Source organism: Notamacropus eugenii, chromosome 6, assembly GCF_028372415.1.
Source record: "Notamacropus eugenii isolate mMacEug1 chromosome 6, mMacEug1.pri_v2, whole genome shotgun sequence".
In the NCBI taxonomy this organism is placed as follows: Eukaryota; Metazoa; Chordata; class Mammalia; order Diprotodontia; family Macropodidae; genus Notamacropus; species Notamacropus eugenii.
Window position 1 is genome coordinate 297,520,404 of NC_092877.1, and position 18,498 is coordinate 297,538,901.

The 18,498-nt window shown below is 40.4% G+C and overlaps 1 protein-coding gene and 1 pseudogene across 3 annotated transcripts in view; both read right to left on the bottom strand.

Moving 5' to 3' along the window:
- The window catches only part of TRAK2 (trafficking kinesin protein 2), an 80,993-nt gene that overhangs the window by 14,727 nt on the left and 47,768 nt on the right, over positions 1 to 18,498 (bottom strand). For all 3 annotated transcript variants that reach the window (XM_072617262.1, XM_072617261.1, XM_072617263.1), the window contains 4 exons: positions 13,389 to 13,467; positions 10,314 to 10,444; positions 9,452 to 9,526; positions 2,587 to 2,724 (listed from right to left, as the gene is read on the bottom strand). In XM_072617262.1, the coding sequence (XP_072473363.1) occupies positions 2,587 to 2,724; positions 9,452 to 9,526; positions 10,314 to 10,444; positions 13,389 to 13,467 (423 nt within the window). The remainder of the gene's footprint in view (positions 1 to 2,586; positions 2,725 to 9,451; positions 9,527 to 10,313; positions 10,445 to 13,388; positions 13,468 to 18,498) is intronic.
- On the bottom strand, positions 5,951 to 9,437 carry LOC140509606 (large ribosomal subunit protein uL3 pseudogene; annotated as a pseudogene).

Consider the following 18,498-nt stretch of genomic DNA (forward strand, 5'->3'; position numbering starts at 1 on the left):
TGCTTCAATAATGGTACTGAATGGTCACTGAATTGATCAGAGTTCCTAAGTCTTTCTTTCAAAGTTGTCTTTAAAATGTTGTTAATGTATAAATTGATCTTCTGGTTCTGCTCACTTCACTCTGTATCAGTTCATAAAAGTTTTCCCAGGTTTTTCTCACACTACCATAACTTGTTCATCCATTCTCCAATTGATGAGCACCCTATCCTTCCCTCCCTTCATTTCCAGTAGTTCCCAGAAAGAGCTGCTATAAATGTTTTTATACATATGGGGCTTTTTCTGTCTTCTTTGATCTCTAGTGGTGGTATTATAGAGTCAAAGGATATACAGAGTTTAGTGACATTCTGGACACAGTTCCAACTTGCTTCCTAGAATTGTTGGATCAATTCACAGCTCCTGTTGAATCTCTGAAAATATGTCTAAGAAGAGAAGGGTGCTACAGGACTGGGTATGGGTCAACAATAATTCTTGGAAAAATCCTAGCAAACCTTAGGGATGAAGTGGCTTGTGAGCCCTTTGGGGTGGGGGGAGGGCAATAGGTACTATGGGGATCCAGAAAAACTTCATGTAGTTTCTGAAGGAAAGGAGAGAGAGAGAGAGAGATACAAGGAACAAGAGCATTTTGGATGCTGTGGTTTGGCAGGGCAAAGGCAGAGATATAGGAGATGGAGTCTGGTGTATGAGGTTACACAAAAAATAAGTAAAACTGGCATGATTATCTAAAAGTGCCATTTCAATTCAATTCCCTTCAATTTAAATAATTTTGGGAGGTACTGCTTATGCATGCTTCAAAATAGCATGTCCTTTTTTTGGGGGGGGGGGTGCAACTTGACTGGTAGATGACTGCTAGGACTATAGCATACCTGGAGTTTAGGAAGGCATATGACAAAGTCTCCAATGTATAACCTTTGAATAAGACAGAGAAATATGGGATGGATGACAACACAGTCAGGTTCACCTGGAACTAGTTGAATACCTTGGTTAGTACTAATCTGGAGAGTGGTGCCTTATAGAGTCCCACAGGGCTCCACATTCAGGTCTGTTCTGTTCCACAATTATTAGACTCAGATGACAGCTTCTTTTAAATGACAAAAAGACGAGATGGATAGATAGTAAGCTGGATGAGAGAAACAGGATCCTAAAAAATGTCCTAACAGACTAAAAATAAAGGCCTAATTCATATGAATATTTATTAAACTTATAGAACTGGATTAAAAAGACAAATGCACAAATACAAAATGGGGAGTGGTGGATAGATGACAATTCCTGTGAAAGAGACAATAAGGTTTTCACAGACTGAAAACTCAATACGAGCCAATGGCATGGAACGGCAACCCCAGGGCTCACATGGGCTTAGGCTACATCAATAGATAGAAACACACTGTCCCAAATAAGGGAGGTGGGAGTCTTCCTACTGTCTTCTGTGCTGTTAGACCACACCTGGAGTAGTTTTTTCAGTTCTGGCTGCTAGCCTTTAAAAAGGACATGGTCAAACTGGGATTTGTATGGAGGAAAGCAACCAGGATGGCAAGGGGCTTCTGCCTGGTACATTGCAAGAACACACCATAGGAATGCTCTGTGTATGTTCACTCTGGAGGACTTGGGGGTAGAGGATGATGAAGGACAATCACAAAGAAGAGGAGTTACTCTCATTCACTTGGTTTATGCAAGGCAACTTTAGGAACCGCAGAAGTTGTAGAGAGTTTATTTCAGCTACAAGGAAAACAGCTGTTTAGATGAGAATGGCCTGCTTCAAGAGATAATGCAAGTCTCCTCTTAAGATGCATGGGGTCACGTGATCCTCCTCTCTTCAAGCACAAGCTTCATCTCTCCCAACTCCTCCCACCCCAGCTCATAAATTATTAGGAAAGTGGAAGTCACATAAGGAAAAATATCAAGGCATGTGCTTTAAAGGAGCTCCAAGATCGCAAGGCAAGGGGCAGACAAAATGATGAATGAATGGCACATACAAGAAGGGGAACCAAATTGGTTCTGCATGTTTCCTCATAAATATATAAACACTCCAATCCCAAAATTCCATCTACCTCAACTAAACATTAAAGTAACTGCCTACTTGTAGAAAGTTTCCTTCTCTTCAGGTTGCATATTGGACTTCCTCCAGCGTGTCTCAGTTCTACAACCTGAAGTCTCATGCCAGTCATGGAAATGTGCAGAGTGGAAGACACTCTCCCTTTGACTGGATGGCTCCTCCAAGAACCTCCATTTAAAGATGGTGCCTAGGCTAGGGGCATCTCCTTCCTCTCCAGGATGCACTCTGTATTTCCTCTTCCATGACCCTTTGTTGGATACCTGTGTCCATCTCCACCTGCCCCACTCCCCTTCCCCCTTCCTTTTATGGACTATCTTCTGTCATTAGAATATAAACTCCTTGAATACAGAGGCTGTGTTTCTACTTATATTCCTAGGACTTAGCACAGTGCCTGGTACATAGTACATACATTAACAAATGTTCATTGTTTGATTGTTGACTGACTGTCTTGATGGTGTTACAGCTTATACCATACATATATAGTTAAAAATCTCCAAACGTCCTAAATATTATGTATAGGACTCTGGTTTTCTTACTGCAGAAAATGCTCCATACTGTTGGGGGCCATATAAATGTGCTGCAGGGGTAGATCTACTACGGAGTTCCTTTACTTCTTCTTGGGATTCGTGTAGCATTCCCAGACACTCTGCATTTCGATCCTGTAACTCATGCAGCTGAAATAAGAAACAGGAATGATCAATATAACTTACTACCTTTTCTGAACAACAACGAAAGAACATTTCTCGACTAATCAGCAAGCTTTTTCCAGGAAGAAGTAAACATTTTTAGTACTGTCAAGCAGTTCATACCAAATGAATACAGTTGGTATCTTCCTGAAATGCCAAATTACACCCTTGACAGAGGCAAGTAGATAGAATTCTTCCCACCCTGAAATTTAAATTTATCGTCTGGAGTAATAAATGATATGCATTTATATAGTGTTTTAATGTTTGCAAAGTATTTTCTCATTTGATCATCAAATTTGTTATCTCAGTTGATCAAATTTGTTATCCCATTTGAGTATCAAGAAGGAAATAGATTAGCTATAAGTCACATTTTATATATTATTTAAAAATTTTAAAAATAAAATCAATCACTCTCAAGTAAAAAAAAAAACCTAAAGTCAGGAAGGTTTAAGAATTTTTTTTTTTACCTCATTTTCAGGTATTTAACCTTTCTAAACAAAGGATTTATTTCCCTAGTTTGGGAATCATTCTTTATGCCTACATAGGTATATATGGATAGTGCTTAGTACAAAACGGGCACTTAATAAATGTTGGTTAATTTAGAACAAAATGCATTTTCTTTTCTTTTTTTTTTTTTAACTTTTAACATTTATTTTCACAACATTTTGGGTTACAAATTTTCTCCCCTTTTATCCCCTCCCCCCCCCAAACCCAAGCATTCTAATTGCCCCTGTGACCAATCTGCTCTCTCTTCTATCCTCCCTCTCTGCCCTTGTCTCCGTCTTCTCTTTTGTCCTGTAGGGCCAGATAGCTTTCTTGACCCCTTAACCTGTATTTCTTATTTCCCAGTGGTAAGAACATTACATTTGATCCTAACACTTTGAGTTCCAACTTCTTTAGCTCCCTCCTTCCCCACCCCTTCCCTTTGGAAGGCAAGCAATTCAATATAGGCCAAATCTGTGTAGTTTTGCAAAAGATTTCCATACTAGTTGTGTTGTATAGGACTAATTATATTTCCCTCCATCCTATCCTGACCCCCATTACTTCTATTCTCTTATGATCCTTACCCTCCCCATGAGTGTCGACCTCGGATTGCATTCTCCTCCCCATGCCCTCCCTTCTATCATCCCCCCCACCCTGCTTGTGCCCTTGTCCCCCACTCTCCTGTATTGTGAGATAGGTTTTCCTATCAAAATGAGTGTGCATTTTATTCTTTCCTTTAGTGGAATATGATGAGAGTAGACCTCATGTTTTTCTCTTGCCTCCCCTCTTTATCCCTCCACTAATAAGTCTTTTGCTTGCCTCTTTTATGAGAGATAATTTGCCCCATTCAACTTCTCCCTTTCTCCTCCCAATATTTCTCTCTCACTGCTTGATTTCATTTTTTTTTTTTAAGATATGATCCCATCCTCTTCAATTCACTCTGTGCACTCTGTCTCTATGTATGTGTGCGTGTGTGCATGTGTGTGTGTGTGTACTCCCACCCAGTACCCAGATACTGAAATGTTTCAAGAGTTACAAATACTGTCTTTCCATGTAGGAATGTAAACAGTTCAACTTTAGTAAGTCCCTTATGACTTCTCTTTGCTGTTCGCCTTTTCATGGTTCTCTTCATTCTTGTGTTAGAAAGTCAAATTTTCTTTTCAGCTCTGGTCTTTTCATCAAGAAAATTTGAAAATCCTCTATTTCATTGAAAGACCATTTTTTCTCCTGAAGTATTATACTCAGTTTTGCTGGGTAGGTGATTCTTGGTTTTAGTCCTAGTTCCTTTGACTTCTGGAATATCCTATTCCATTCCCTTCGATCCCTTAATGTAGAGGGTGCTAGATCTTGTGTTATCCTGATTGTATTTCCACAATACTTGAATTGTTTCTTTCTAGCTGCTTGCAATATTTTCTCTTTCACCTGGGAGTTCTGGAATTTGGCCACAATGTTCCCAGGAGTTTCTCTTTTTGGATCTCTTTCATGCGGTGTTCTGCGGATTCCTTGAATATTTATTTTGCCCTCTGGTTCTAGAATCTCAGGGCAGTTTTCCTTGATAATTTCATGGAAGATGATGTCTAGGCTCTTCTCTTGATCATGGTTTTCAGGTAGTCCCAGAATTTTTACATTGTCTCTCCTGAATCTATTTTCCAGGTCAGTTGCTTTTCCAATAAGATATTTCACATTATCTTCCATTTTTCGAATCTTCACACTATGTTCTGTGATATCTGTCTTTCTCATAAAGTCCTTAGCGTCCATCTGTACCATTCCAGTTTTGAAAAATCTATTTTCTTCAGTGAGCTTTTGAATCTCCTTTTCCATTTGGCTAATTCTGCTTTTGAAAGCATTCTTCTCCTCATTGGCCTTTTGAACCTCTTTTGCCAATTGAGTTAGGCTAGTTTTCAAGGTGTTAATTTCTTCAACATTTTTTTGGTTCTCCTTTAGCAGGGAACTGATCTGCCTTTCATGCTTCTCTTTCATCCCTCTCATTTCTCTTCCCAGTTTTTCCTCCACCTCTCCAACTTGACTTTCAAAATTCTTTTTGAGTTCTTCCATGGCCTGAGCCCATTGGGTGGGCTGGCACACACAATCCTTGATTTCTGTGTCTTTGCCTGATGGTAAGCATTGTTCTTCCTCGTCAGAAAGGAAGGGAGGAGGTGTCTTTTCTCCGAGAAAGTACCCTTCAATAGTTTTATTTCTTTTCCCTTTTCTGGGCATTCTCCCCAGCCAGTGGCTTGACCTCTGAATATTCTCCTCACACCCACCTCGCCTCCTGGTCCTCCCAGCCAGCGTTTGGGGACTGAGATTCAAATGCTGCTTCCCGCCTTAGGGCTTTTGGTGGGGGCAGGGCTGCTATTCAGTGTGAGAATTAAGTTCAGATGGTCAGGTCGGGGCAGGGCCGCCTCTCAGGCCCAGTTCCCTCAGGGGGTTTATGCACAGACCTTCCACAATGGATCCAGGCTCCCGCCCGCTTGGGGAGCCCCTGTCTGCAGCCGCCTCTCAGCTTCTATCTCCCGGGGGGGCCCAAGCCATGGGGGCACCCCACTCCCCTCTCAACCCGCCAAAGAGACTCTCTCACTGACCCTCGTCACCTGTGGGTGGGGGGGCTTGTGCGGCCGCTGGAGATCCCGTCTCTGAAGCCTGCTCGGATCTGTACCTCTCAGAGCCGTGGCTGCCACAGGTCCGGGCTGGGCTCCGCGTCTGCAGCGCGATGGACCTTTTGCGAGAGGTTTGCAGGTCCCTCTGTGGGTGGAGGGACCCTCGTGGCCGCAGGATGTCTCGTCCCCGTAGCCCATTCGGATCTTTTCCTCATGGTGTCGCAGCCGCTGCAGGGCTGTACTCAGCTCCCAGTCCCAGCGCCCAGTCCACAGCGCAAAGGACCCCCCGCGAGAGGTTTGCAGGTCTCTCCGGAACAGAAATCTCCCTCGCTCCAATATTCCGTGGCGTCTGGGTGCAGAATTCGCCCTGGCTTGGTCCCCCTCTAGCCGTTCTGTGGGTTGTGAGTTCGGAGCTATGTGTATGTGCGTCTTTCTACTCCGCCATCTTGGCTCCGCCCCCAAAATGCATTTTCTACTGAACTTCTTGTTATATCTCTCTTTCTAGAAGCCTAATTAATTCACATGCATTAAACAAATTAACCACAAAAATTTATATTTCTATAATGCTTTATGGTTTGCAAAGTCTTTCCCCAACTCCAAAATAGTAGCAGGCATTATTATGCCATTTTACAGATGAGGGACTTGCCTATGGTCACAGAGATAGTACATGTCAGAGAGATTATATATTTGTAAGCATATTAGTAGACTGGCTCATTATGAAGAACCCCAGAAAATCAGATGGTATTTTAACTGTTTTGACTAAATATTTGATCCTCTGAGATGACAAATTGCAAGGAGAGTTGCCATCTGCTTTGGTAGAAGGTGTTTCCATGGGGAGTTCCTGGTGAAATCTACAGGTCTGAACAAGGAAACTAACACAATGCATATGTGAAATTTTTGCATAGTTGGAGAACATGGGATTTTTAAAATTCTTCCTGGTCAGATAGAATATTTGTAAAGCAGTGTCTTTAAAACAGAAGGATCATCTGGGAGAAAATATAATCACTCTATATTTCACTATACTAATCCTTCCCCAAACTCACATGGAAAAGTCTACATATTTTATATTGTTAAGTTTTACAAAAGCTTAATGCCTCATGTCTCACCTTCCCACCGACATCGCTTTTCCTAGCCCCCACCTCAGTGCTCTGTGAACGGCAACATCAACCCCGTCCTTGTCTCTCTTCAAGCACTGAAGGGTCCTTCAAGAGTTAATTAAAGTAGTACTAATCTTTAACCTCATTACGTGTGATGATCCAGTTATTCACAGTTGAAAAACATTACACGTTATGATCCTTGTTCTCTTAAAAGTCATCTTGATTTTTAAGTATTTTTTTTAATTGTGAAAAATTTATTGAGAATCTACCAGCTCCAAATTGGTCTGGAAACATCAGGCAGCTTCTTCTTTTGTGACCTGGTCCTTTGTGAGTGGTCCCACGAAAGCTTTCTTCTCCTCCACAGTCTGGAACTAACCATGGCCAAACGTGGATGTGGTATCAATAAACTTCAGGTCAATCTTCTCCAGGGTGCAATGTTTGGTCTGTACCAGCAGAGACTTTTGCAGGGTAAGGACACGCTTCTTGGTCCCAATGACACAACCTTTCAGCATGATAAAGTCATTGGTCACTTCACTGTAGTAGACAAAGCCTCCCAGAGGACTGATGCTCTTGTTGGACAGATCATAATCTGTGGATGCATTGTTTTTGATCAGTTTGCCACCCTTGATCTGGCAGCCCTGGCCAATATTGTAGATCTTTTTGTTTATCTCAGTGCGATGGTGGTAGCCCTTCTGACCAGCTTGAGCCACAGAGAAGGCTATTTGGGCGGGATGCCAAGCTCCAATAAATGCCACCTTATGCAGTCCTTGGGTTTTTTGGGGCAGTTTCTTGGTGTGCCAGCAGCTAGTGACACCTTTGTAACCCTTGCCCTTCGTCACCCCAATGACATCAATCATCTCGTCCTGCCTGAACAAGGTGGACACAGGCACCTGCTGCTCCAGCTTCTCACAGGCCCAGTCCAGTTTCTCAGCCACGCTACCGCCATTCACCTGGATCTCCATCAGGTGAGACTTCTGCTCAGAGGGAGCAGGCGCAACTGGGTGTGGGCAATGACGCAGATCACCTGGCAGTACTTCTTCATGCTGCTCAAGTCTTTCTCTAGCTGCTTTTTGCCATCCTCATCTTGCCACTTTTTGCAGTACTTGGTGAAAGCCTTCTTCTTGAACTTATGCCAATTCTTATAGAATTGCCTCTTATACTCATCACTGATGTGCTTGGCAAAGATGGTTTCAAAGCTCCGCAGACCTCGTGGGGTTTGCACAAAGCCCACGATGCCCACAATGACCATGAGGGGTGTCTCCATGATTGTCACAGCCTTGACCATTTCCTTCTTGTTGACCTTTGAGCTGGGCCTGTCCACCTCTCGAACAATATGGCTCATGCCTGCCTTGTAGCCCAGAAAGGCAGTCAGATGGATGGGCTTGGAGGGGTCATCTTTGAGGAACCTCTTCACCTTCCCCTGCTGCCTGCTGCTTCTCTTTCGAAGTAGGAAGCCCAGACACCCATGCCTGGGAGCGGAGAACTTCCGGTGGGACATGCTGCTGCTGATGTACCTGCGGCTACCGCCAAGGCAAGTTTGGAGAGCAAGTATTTTGTTTTTTTAAAAAAATGCTTAGGTGTTTTTACAAAGTTGATTCTGAAATAAATGCCAATCTCAACTTTCAGCACACTGTATTCAAGATTTGTCTGTCTTGTTCTTTGTAGAAATAACAATAATAATTACAGTTAACATTTATGTAGTATGTTAAGTTTGTAAAACACTGTACATATTTTGTTTCACTGGTTTCTCCTAACTGTCCTGGGAGGTAGGAACTATTGTTATCCCCATTTTACAGATGAGAAGACTGAAGCTGGGAGAGGTTCAATGACTTGCCTGGAGTCACACAGTTAGCAAATGTCTGAGGCAGGATTTGAACTCAGGTCTTCATGGCTCCCCGTGCAGCACTCTTACCCACTGTGCTACCAGCTGCCTTGAAATACTCCAATGGATTTTTGATGTCACCCAATACCAAAAGCAAGGTCCTCCTCCCAAAAGTCAGTCAGAGAAGAACCATCCCCATGCCAGGGTCCTTCTTATGTTATTCTGACTCTGGGAGGAAACCAATGGAGCACCATGGACTGGCCATCTCTTTTTTCACAGGATCACAGATGGGAGACCGCTGAGTCCGCCATTTCTGGGAATTACCTCCAACTTTTAAGGGCTTCTGGTAGTTTGGTTTCTCTTTGTATTTCTATTGCTGTTTTTAAGTAGTATGTTGACAAGACAGGCTCCTTTATGACAATGAACTCTGCCATTCTCATGTAAGATTACTGACCCTTTGTAAAAGGAACTGTCATGCTCGTGGTCATTTGAGTTAGGCTGAAAAATCTATTTTTGCTGAAGAATTCTACAGAATTCAAATTTTTTTTGCCATTCAAAGAACATGCCAATAAGTCTGCAGATGTCTTCCGATTAAATTAAAAAAAAATCATTGCTTTTCTCCATTTTTTCAAGTTATATAATTCTTCATAAAGACCACCAAAGAATTAGTTAGAGTTTTTCAACAGAAAAAGAGACAAGACAAGACAACAAATTACCTCCATTGTCAGCTGTCTTTGGGCATCTTTGGAAGCTTGTAGGTGAAGCCTCAGTTCCTCCTTTTCAATCACATGCTAGTGCCAAGTTAAAAAACATACTTAAAATTTTAAGCATATGACATACAATTATTCTGTTTTATGAAGCAAGCATATTATATCATAAGAAATTCTGATATGAATAATAGTTACTCCTGAAGAGGCAACTTTATAAAATCCTAATTACAATATTGGACTCATAATTATAAAGTAACTGTAAAAGTTTAACATGGACAAAAACTATTTCTCCTCCAAAATGTCCAGAGAACTACAAGGATTATTTACTAATAGGTCACATGGTAGCCTACTGAGTTAGGTGAATAGTTACTCTGTTTTCCACTCACAAGTGGAGAGGGAGGTGGGGAGCTGTATTCCAGATACAGGCAATAGTGTATGCAAAGGCATTGAGACAAGAAAGCATATTTGGGGAATCACGAGTATTCCAGTTTGACTGAAGACAGTATGACAGGGAGTCATGTGAGATAGGCTGAAGGCAGAATGAAGTCAGTTTGTCTAGGTCTCAAGTTCTAGGCTAAGAAGATATTGTCTGCTTAGTCTACCTGGTAGACAATGAAAAACTAAGACAGTTTTCAAGCAGGGATGTGAATGGATCAGAAATGTGCATTATGATGACTGAAATGGCAGTGGTGCACTGGACAGACTGGACTGATAAGGTGACTGACAGCCTGGGTGACAGCCAAACGCCTGTCCTACAGTGCAGGTGGGGGTGGGTGTGAAAGAAATTGCACAGACAGGTTAGAATGTATTAGGAATATTCCGTGGTCTAATGACAGGGTACAAAAATGGCTTGTGCCTTTAAACCTACTTCTTTAATTTTGTGCTGAAGATCAAGGATCTGCGACAGGAGGGAGGAAATCTTTTCCTGGTATTGAATCAGTTCATCGCTCTTCCCTGATAACTCCTCTGTCATCCTGGACATCTGCGCATTTGTCTCACCTAAGAGTTAAATGGAGTTAAAAGAATCATTCTTATAACTCTAAGGCCACCAGGGGAGCACACAGTGGTATTTTTCTTCCTACAGTGATCTGAACAAGATCACCCAGCTATGGAGTAGTAGCTAGGGTCTGCAACTCAGATCTCTGACTACTTTTTAGTACTCTACTGCCAATGCCAATCACTGTAAATGCCAACCCTTCTAAAAAACAACTTTCTCAAATCCACGAATCTAGGATCTTCCTTAAAAAATTATAATGTGGAGTATGAACTTCTTTCATAATATAACAAAAGATGAAAAACCATCACAACCGAGGGCAAACATTGGTTAAATGTGACCCCCACTGTCTCAGCTCAAATCAGATGAGGACTTCTAGAATGGCTTACCTTAAATGGGCACTGGTTCAAGGACATCCCTTATGAGGGAAGATATGTTTTGAAATAATGCATACATTTTAATTGGGCACTTCTACTTTATGATTCAGTATTTCAGATGAGGTCAAAAGACCATGAATTTAAAGCTGATGCAGAAGCACCCTTGTACATACTTGGAATTAAACAATCTTGTCAACAAGATTTTAACTTAGACAATGAGAAACAACTCACGCAGAGCTGTCAATGTAGAATGAGTCATGGAAGCTAGGTGGCACAGTAGATAGAATGCCAGAACTGGAGTCAGGAAGGCCTAATCCAGCCTGAGAGACTTACCAGCTATGTGACCTTGGGCAAGTCATTTAACCCTGTTTGCCTCGGTAAAATGAGCAGAAGGAAATGGTAAACCATTCCAGTATCTTTACAAAGAAAACCCTAAATGGGGTCACAAAGAGTCAGACATGACTGAAAATAACCGACAACAATAAAAGAATTAGTTAAGTTAAGCAAGTTTTGGACAGAGTAGCAATTTGGGTATAATTTCTTTAAGATATTTTTTGGGAGGGTGGAATATTTAGCCCATGACTTAGAAACAGCTCTTATCAGGACAATAGGTAAGACATAATAGTCACGTTTAAGGTTTTAAAAATGCAATCCTAGGCATAAATAGAATTTTTTTAACCTAGCAGGGTTCTAGTAGAGCTAAAAATAATAAATAAAAAATAAGACAAACAAAACCTAATCTTTTATACCTAGACCACTTCACTCCTCAAAAGTTTTTCACTGAGTTTTCCTTGGGGAGCATGCTCATGATCATTTGTAGTATCACTTGATTAATCTTAAAAAACCAAAATATTTGATTTGAAAAATATCTGAAAAATGAAAGAAATTGATGGTTTGTTTACCGAGGAGGGAAACAACTCTCATCATTCAAAAGACAAGCAAAGAATCTTTGCAAGTAGGACAGATTTTTCAGACAAGTTAGCAAAACGCTCAACATTTTTAGGGAAAATTTCTAAAACCTCTGTCATTCTTTCACACTCATGTTAAGCTATGAGGATTCCAAGAGAAAGTAAATATTTATTTCAAAAATAAACTTTAAAATTTAGAGGAAAGAACAGCCCACCAAAACACAGAAAACCAGACCCTTCCTTCCCACTGCTCTCAGCTATTTGTCAGTTCAGAAAAGACTTTTAAGTTGGTGTGGAGAGTTAATCAGACTTCAAAGAGAGTACTGAGTAACAAGAAAGCTGGCTTTGTAATTTCATAGCTCTATGAAGTGCTTTAACCTATCTGAGATTATTTCTTCATCTGCAAAAGAAGAGATTTCATTTTTAAAGTTTCTGAGAGAATGAATGTTCTGGTATTACTTCATCTAGATGTTTGTAGCCTAATTGAATGGGAAGAACTAATAGCTGTAGCCTTCTTCTCTCCTTTGGTTGTCACTTCTCTCTCCTCCCCTGTCCTGCTTCCTTTCTTAGGCAGCTACATGGAGAGAGTGCCGGGCCTAGAGTAAGGAAGAGCTAAGTTCAAATCTAATCTCAGACACTCACCAGTTGTGTAACCCTAAGCAAGTCACTTAACCTGTCTGCCTCAGTTTCCTCATCTGTAAAATGGGGGTAATAATAGCACCTACCTCCCAAGGCTGCTGTGTGAATCAAATGAAATGTTCTTCATATGTGCTTAGCACAGTGCCTGGCCTATAGGAGGCATTATATAAATGCTAGCCATTATTATTATCTATTAGTATTTCTTCCTGGTTGTTCCCTTTAATTGATCATGACACAGGACTAAAAAAATGTTTTTAACTGTTCAAATGCGTTGAACAGAACTGCATTTCCTAGGTTTAGCTTAAAAATTGGTTTTGCACAGCATCTTTTGACCTAAAACCTGAACTGAATCTTCATTTATCTTGTTCCTGATCGAGAGTTTTGGATGTCAATGGTTCTTGACAGAAGGAGCTCCCTTACTCCTCTTAAAGGACATGCTCACTGTCTTTTTTTCCACATCTTTTCAGTTGTACTTTAGTATTAGAGAGAGCAAAATAAGTCTGATTTAACAACTAGCAGAAAGCAAAATATTTGAAAATTAAATTTGGTGCTTTACTTCACATTATGGATCTTTATTGCTACAGAATCATAAGGACCTTGGCTATCACCCCAATCCATCCGCCTTTCTCATTTTAATCAAGAAAACTGAGGCTACATACCAAGATATTAAAATGTACTTCAAATTGCTATTTGAAATATAGGAAATCTTCAGTTTGACTTCTAACTAAAAATTTAGTCAGTTGCAAGCTCAAAGCTTATGAAACACATAATGTAAGTTTCTTAGGCGTAGAGATTACCTCATTTTTGTCTTTGTAACCCTTATACTCAATTCAGTGTCTTGCACATGGTAGGTGCTTAATAAATAAGAAAATAAATTGTTTAACTGGTAGGCCACTAAATATCTGCTGACTTGAATGTTCACCTAAAAATAACAAAAAAATTAAGCATTGCTAAGCTTGAAAAAAGGCCATTCTAGAACTCTCTATATCTGAGTTCCAATGACAGAATGGAAATCTAATACTCACGGAGTTCTTTAACACAGTCATTGACAAGTTGCTGCTCCTTTTCTTCATAAGTAATTGTTTCAGTCTTTATGTGACAAGCCTTTAATAGAACAAAAGGGATTGCAATGAGTTCTGTAATAGCATTATATTTTAATTCTTTAATAATGACTTATGAGTAAGTGAAATAGCCTTTATATCTCATCTGAGATATGAGGATATTCAAGTTGATGAAGATATGCCCATAAAACTATGTGTCTGTACAGTATTGATCATAAAATGAGGGATTCCATAATAATACTTCCACAGAACTTTATCATAGTGAACTAAGAATAATCTTGATACTTTCCATAAAATCATTACTATAGGTTAATTACAAGTCTGAGGGCACTTTAAACATATCTATATTTATCTATATATATATATATATACACACACACACACACACACCCCAAGGATACAATAAACTTTTTTTTTTTTGGGTTAGAAGTAAGAAGGGGCAAAGGTGAATGAGGAAAAGAGTGTCATGACCATCAGGACTGCATATAAAGCAGAGTACACTGGACTAGAAAGATGAAAACAGCATCAGGTATTACTCTAGTTGTAGAAGGAGGGAAAATGCAAAAATCATCACAAAGGAATTTTTATTGCAATCCTTGTGGGCAACTGATTAGCAAGTTGGCAGGAAATAAAAAAATAAAGCACAAATGTCTATGGAGTGAACCAGGCTAGGTTTGGGACCCAAATTTCTACTCAAACCTCTGAGTGAAAACTTAGAGCATTAACCAATGTATTAACAGTCAAAGGTTACAAATCATAGACACACCTTGCCATCACCCACCATCCTCTGACTCTGTTTCTAACAAAGATCTCTCCACCAGCGTCCAGCCTCGATGCCTTGGATCTCATCTCTTTCAGTAGTTCGCTCTCTCGTTCCTGTCACCCCTCCCCTCTCTGCTCCCTAATCTCTCCTTGTATACCCACTCAGGTCTTCCCCATCCTATAAAACCTTCACTTGACTCTACCATCCTCTCAAGGTAGCATCCTTTCACAACTAAACTCCTAGAAAGACTGTCTTTATTTCCTCTCCTTTTACTCATTCCTCTAAACCATTCCAATACAGTTTATGATCTCAACATTCAACTGAAATTATTTTCTTCAAAGTTGCTAATTGCTAAACCAGAGGGATTATTCTTAATTTTCATTCTTTTCAACCTCTACAGCACTGCTAATCACTCTCTCCTCCTTGGATTTTTGTGACTCCTTTCTCTCCTCATTCTCCTCCTTCTTCTCAGTCTCTTTTACTGATCGATCATCCATGGCCCATCCCCTAAAGAAAACCCTCTTTTTTCTTGGTGATCTTATCAGCTCCTATGGATTCAATTATCATCTTTATACAGATGAATCCCAGATCTACAAATCCAGCTCTAGTCCATCTCCTAAGCTTTGGTCCTGCAATGCCAACTCTCAATAGCTGTATTTCCAACTGCATACAGTGCCTCAAACTCAACATGTCTAAACAGAACTCATTATCTTTTCTCCTAAGACCCACCCCTGCCTCCCCCCAGCCCCGCTTCTTCCTAACTTCCCTATTTCCACTATCTTCACATCACCCAGATTAGCAATCCTTATCATCTCCTCCAGTTCCTCACCTCTCATACTCAGTCCGCTGCCAAATTCTGTAATTCTGTTTCGAGGATGTATTGCCTCATTTGCTCCCTTTTCTTATTAACGCTTGCCTAAATGATAGCCATAGCTTTCTAACTGGTCCCCTATCTCCAGGCTCTTCCTCATCCAATACATTCTTCACAGAGATTCCACACTGATATTGCTAAAGTGTTTAATCATGTCACTGTCCTGCTCAAGAAGACTGAGTGGCTCCCTACCACCTTTGAAACTGAGCACAAACTCCTCTGGATAGTATTTAAAGTCCTTCATAACTTGGTTCCAACCTAACTTTCTAAGCTGATCTCACATTTATCGCTCTCCCTTCTTAACCCTGTGTTTCAACTTAAATAAGCCTACTTACCCTTTTGAGTCCTATGCTACCTTTTATCTTCTGCCTCCATGACTTGCCTAAGCTGCCCCCTACAAAGAGAATGCATTCCCTTTAAACCTCTACCTCTCCAAAAGACTGTGTCCAAGGCTCAGACCAAATGCTGCCCTTTACAAGAGGCTCTTCTGGATTTCACCTAGCTATTATAGTCTCTCTCCCCACCACCCCCAAGGCTTTGATTTATCTTGTATACATTTTGCACCGGCTAACTGATGCACATGTTGTTTTCCCAGAGTAGAACATAAATTCTTTGAGGGCAAGACCTGATTTATTTTTGTCTTTGTATCTATAGCATCTACCACAGTGTCTTCTGTGTAACTGTTATTTAATAAATGCCTGCTGAACAAGTAATTAAAATTCAACACACATGTAAGCACCTACCATGTGAAGAGTCCCTGTGCTAGACACTGAGGGTGATACCACGTTTAGGTAAGGTGCAGCTGATGTGTACTTATTCATTAGGATATGCATAACTTGAGGGGAAGGGGGTAGGAAATGGAGGACTCTAGTTTGGGAGAAAGGTGAAGGCAGGCTTGGAATGTGGACTCACATGTCACCTGCCAAGGAGTGATGAGCTGAAGCCACAGGAATGGAATACTAAGAACACCAAGGGAAGGAAAGGGTAAGGCTCTTACAGAACATCTACCTCTCTCTACAGAATGAAAGGAGGAAGAAAAGCCAGTGAAGGGTAATCACAAGATACCCTACCAAGATGAATCATAGAATGATAGATTTAAAAGCTGAAAGGGACCTGAGATGTCAAATTAGTCCAATCCTCTCACTTGAGAGACAAGGAACTGGAGTGAGACTCAGGGAGATTAAGTGGCCTACCGAGGGTGACACAGGTAGGAAGGGATAGGGCAGAGATTCAAACTGGGGTCCCCTGACTCCTCACTGAGAGCTCTTTTCTTTTCCTTAATTTTTAGTTTTCAACATAATAATTAATTTAACATAATAAATAATTAATTTTTAGTTTTCAACATTCACTTCTACAAGATTTTGAGTTTCAAATTTTCTCCCTATCTCTCCCCTCTGCCTACCCCAAGACATCATGCATCTGATTATCCCTTCCCCCAATCTGCCCTTCCTTCTATCACACCCCTCCCTTCTCTTATCCCCTTCCCCTCTATTTTCTTGTAAAGCAAGATAGATTTCTATACCCCATTGTCTGCATGTCTTATTTCCCAGTTACATGTAAAAACAATTTTTAATATTTGTTTTTAAAACTTCTCTCCCTTCTTCTCTCTCTACTCACCCCATTGAGCAGGCAAGCAATTCAATATAGATTATGCACGTGTAGTCAGGCAAACACTTCCATAACAGTCATGTTGTGAAAGACTAACTATATTTCCCTCCATCCTATCCTGCCCCCCCTTTATTCTATTCTGTCTTTGGATCCTGTCCCTCTTCAAAAGTGTTTACTTCTAATTAACCCCTCCTCCCATTTGCCTTCCCCTCTATCATCCTCCTCCCCAAGCCCCCCTTTTACCTTCTCCCCCCTACTTTCCTGTAGGGTAAGAAAGATTTTCATATCAAATAGAGTGTGTATGTTATTCCCTCCTTAAGCCAAAACAGGATGAGGGTAAGGTTCACTCTTTTCCTATCACCTCCCTGCTCTTCCCCTCCATTGTAAAAGATTTTTCTTGCCTCTTTTACGTGAGAGATAATTTATCCCATTCTATTTTCCCCCTTTCTCCTCCTAATACATTCCTCTCTCTCACCCCTTAATTTTATTTTTTCAGATATCATCCCTTCATGTTCAACTCACCCTGTGACTTCTGTCTATATACATACAATCCCTCCAGCTACCCTAATACTGAGAAAAGTCTCAAGAGTTTCAAATATTATCTTTCCATGTAGGAATGCAAACAGTTCAACCTATGTATTTGTGATTTCTCTTTCCTGTTTACCTTTTCATGTTTCTCTTGATTCTTGTATTTGAAAGTCAAATTTTCTAGAAAGTTCTCTATTTCACTGAATGACCATTTTTTTCCCCTGAAGTATTATACTCAGTTTTGCTGAGTAGGTGATTCTTGGTTTTAATCCTAGCTCCTTTGACTTCTGAAATATTGTAAGTCCTGCGATCCCTTAATGTAGAAGCTGCTAGATCTTGTGTTATTTTGATTGTGTTTCCACAATACTTGCACTATTTCTTTCTGGCTGTTTGTCACATTTTCTCCTTGACCAGGGAGCTCTGGAATTTGGTTACACTATTTCTAGGAGTTTTCCTTTTGAGATCTCTTACAGGAGGTGATAGGTGAATTCTTTCCATTTCTACTTTACCTTCTTGTTCTAGAATATCAGGACAGTTTTCCTTGATAATTTCTTGAAAGATGATGTCTAGGCTCTCTTTTTGATCATGCCTTTCAGGTAGTTCAATAATTTTTAAATTGTCTCTCCTGGATTTATTTTCCAGGTCAGTTGTTTTTCCAATGAGATATTTCACATTGTCTTCTATTTTTCTTTCTATTTTATAATTTCTTGATTTTTCATAAAGTCATTGGCTTTCATCTGCTTCACTCTAATTTTGAAGGAATTATTTTCTTCGGTGATCTTTTGGATCTCATTTTCCATCTAGCCAATTCTGCTTTTTAAGGCATTCTCCTCATTGGCTTTTTGGATCTCTTTTGCCATTTGGTTTAGTCTATTTTTTTAAGGTGTCAGTTTCTTCAGCACTTTTTTGGGTCTCCTTTAGAAAGCAATTGGGTCATTTCTCCTGATATTCCTGCATCATTCTCATTTCTCTTCCCAATTTTTCCTCTATTTCTCTCACTTGACTTTCAAAATCCTTTCTGAGCTCTTCCATGGCCTGAGACCAATTCATATTATTCTTAGAGGTTTTAGTTCTAGGAGCTTTGATTTTGTTGTCTCCTTCTGGTTGTATGTTTTGATCTTCCTTGTCACCAAAGCAAGATTCTATAGTTTGATTCTTTTTCCAGTTTTTGCTCAGTTCCCTAGTCATTTACTTGACTTTTGAGCTCTTTGTCAATGTAGTCCTCTGTTCTCAGTGGGGAGATGTAATGTAAGATGAGTACTGTTAGCTGCTCGATCCTGTGGGTCCAGAGCTCCAGAAACAGC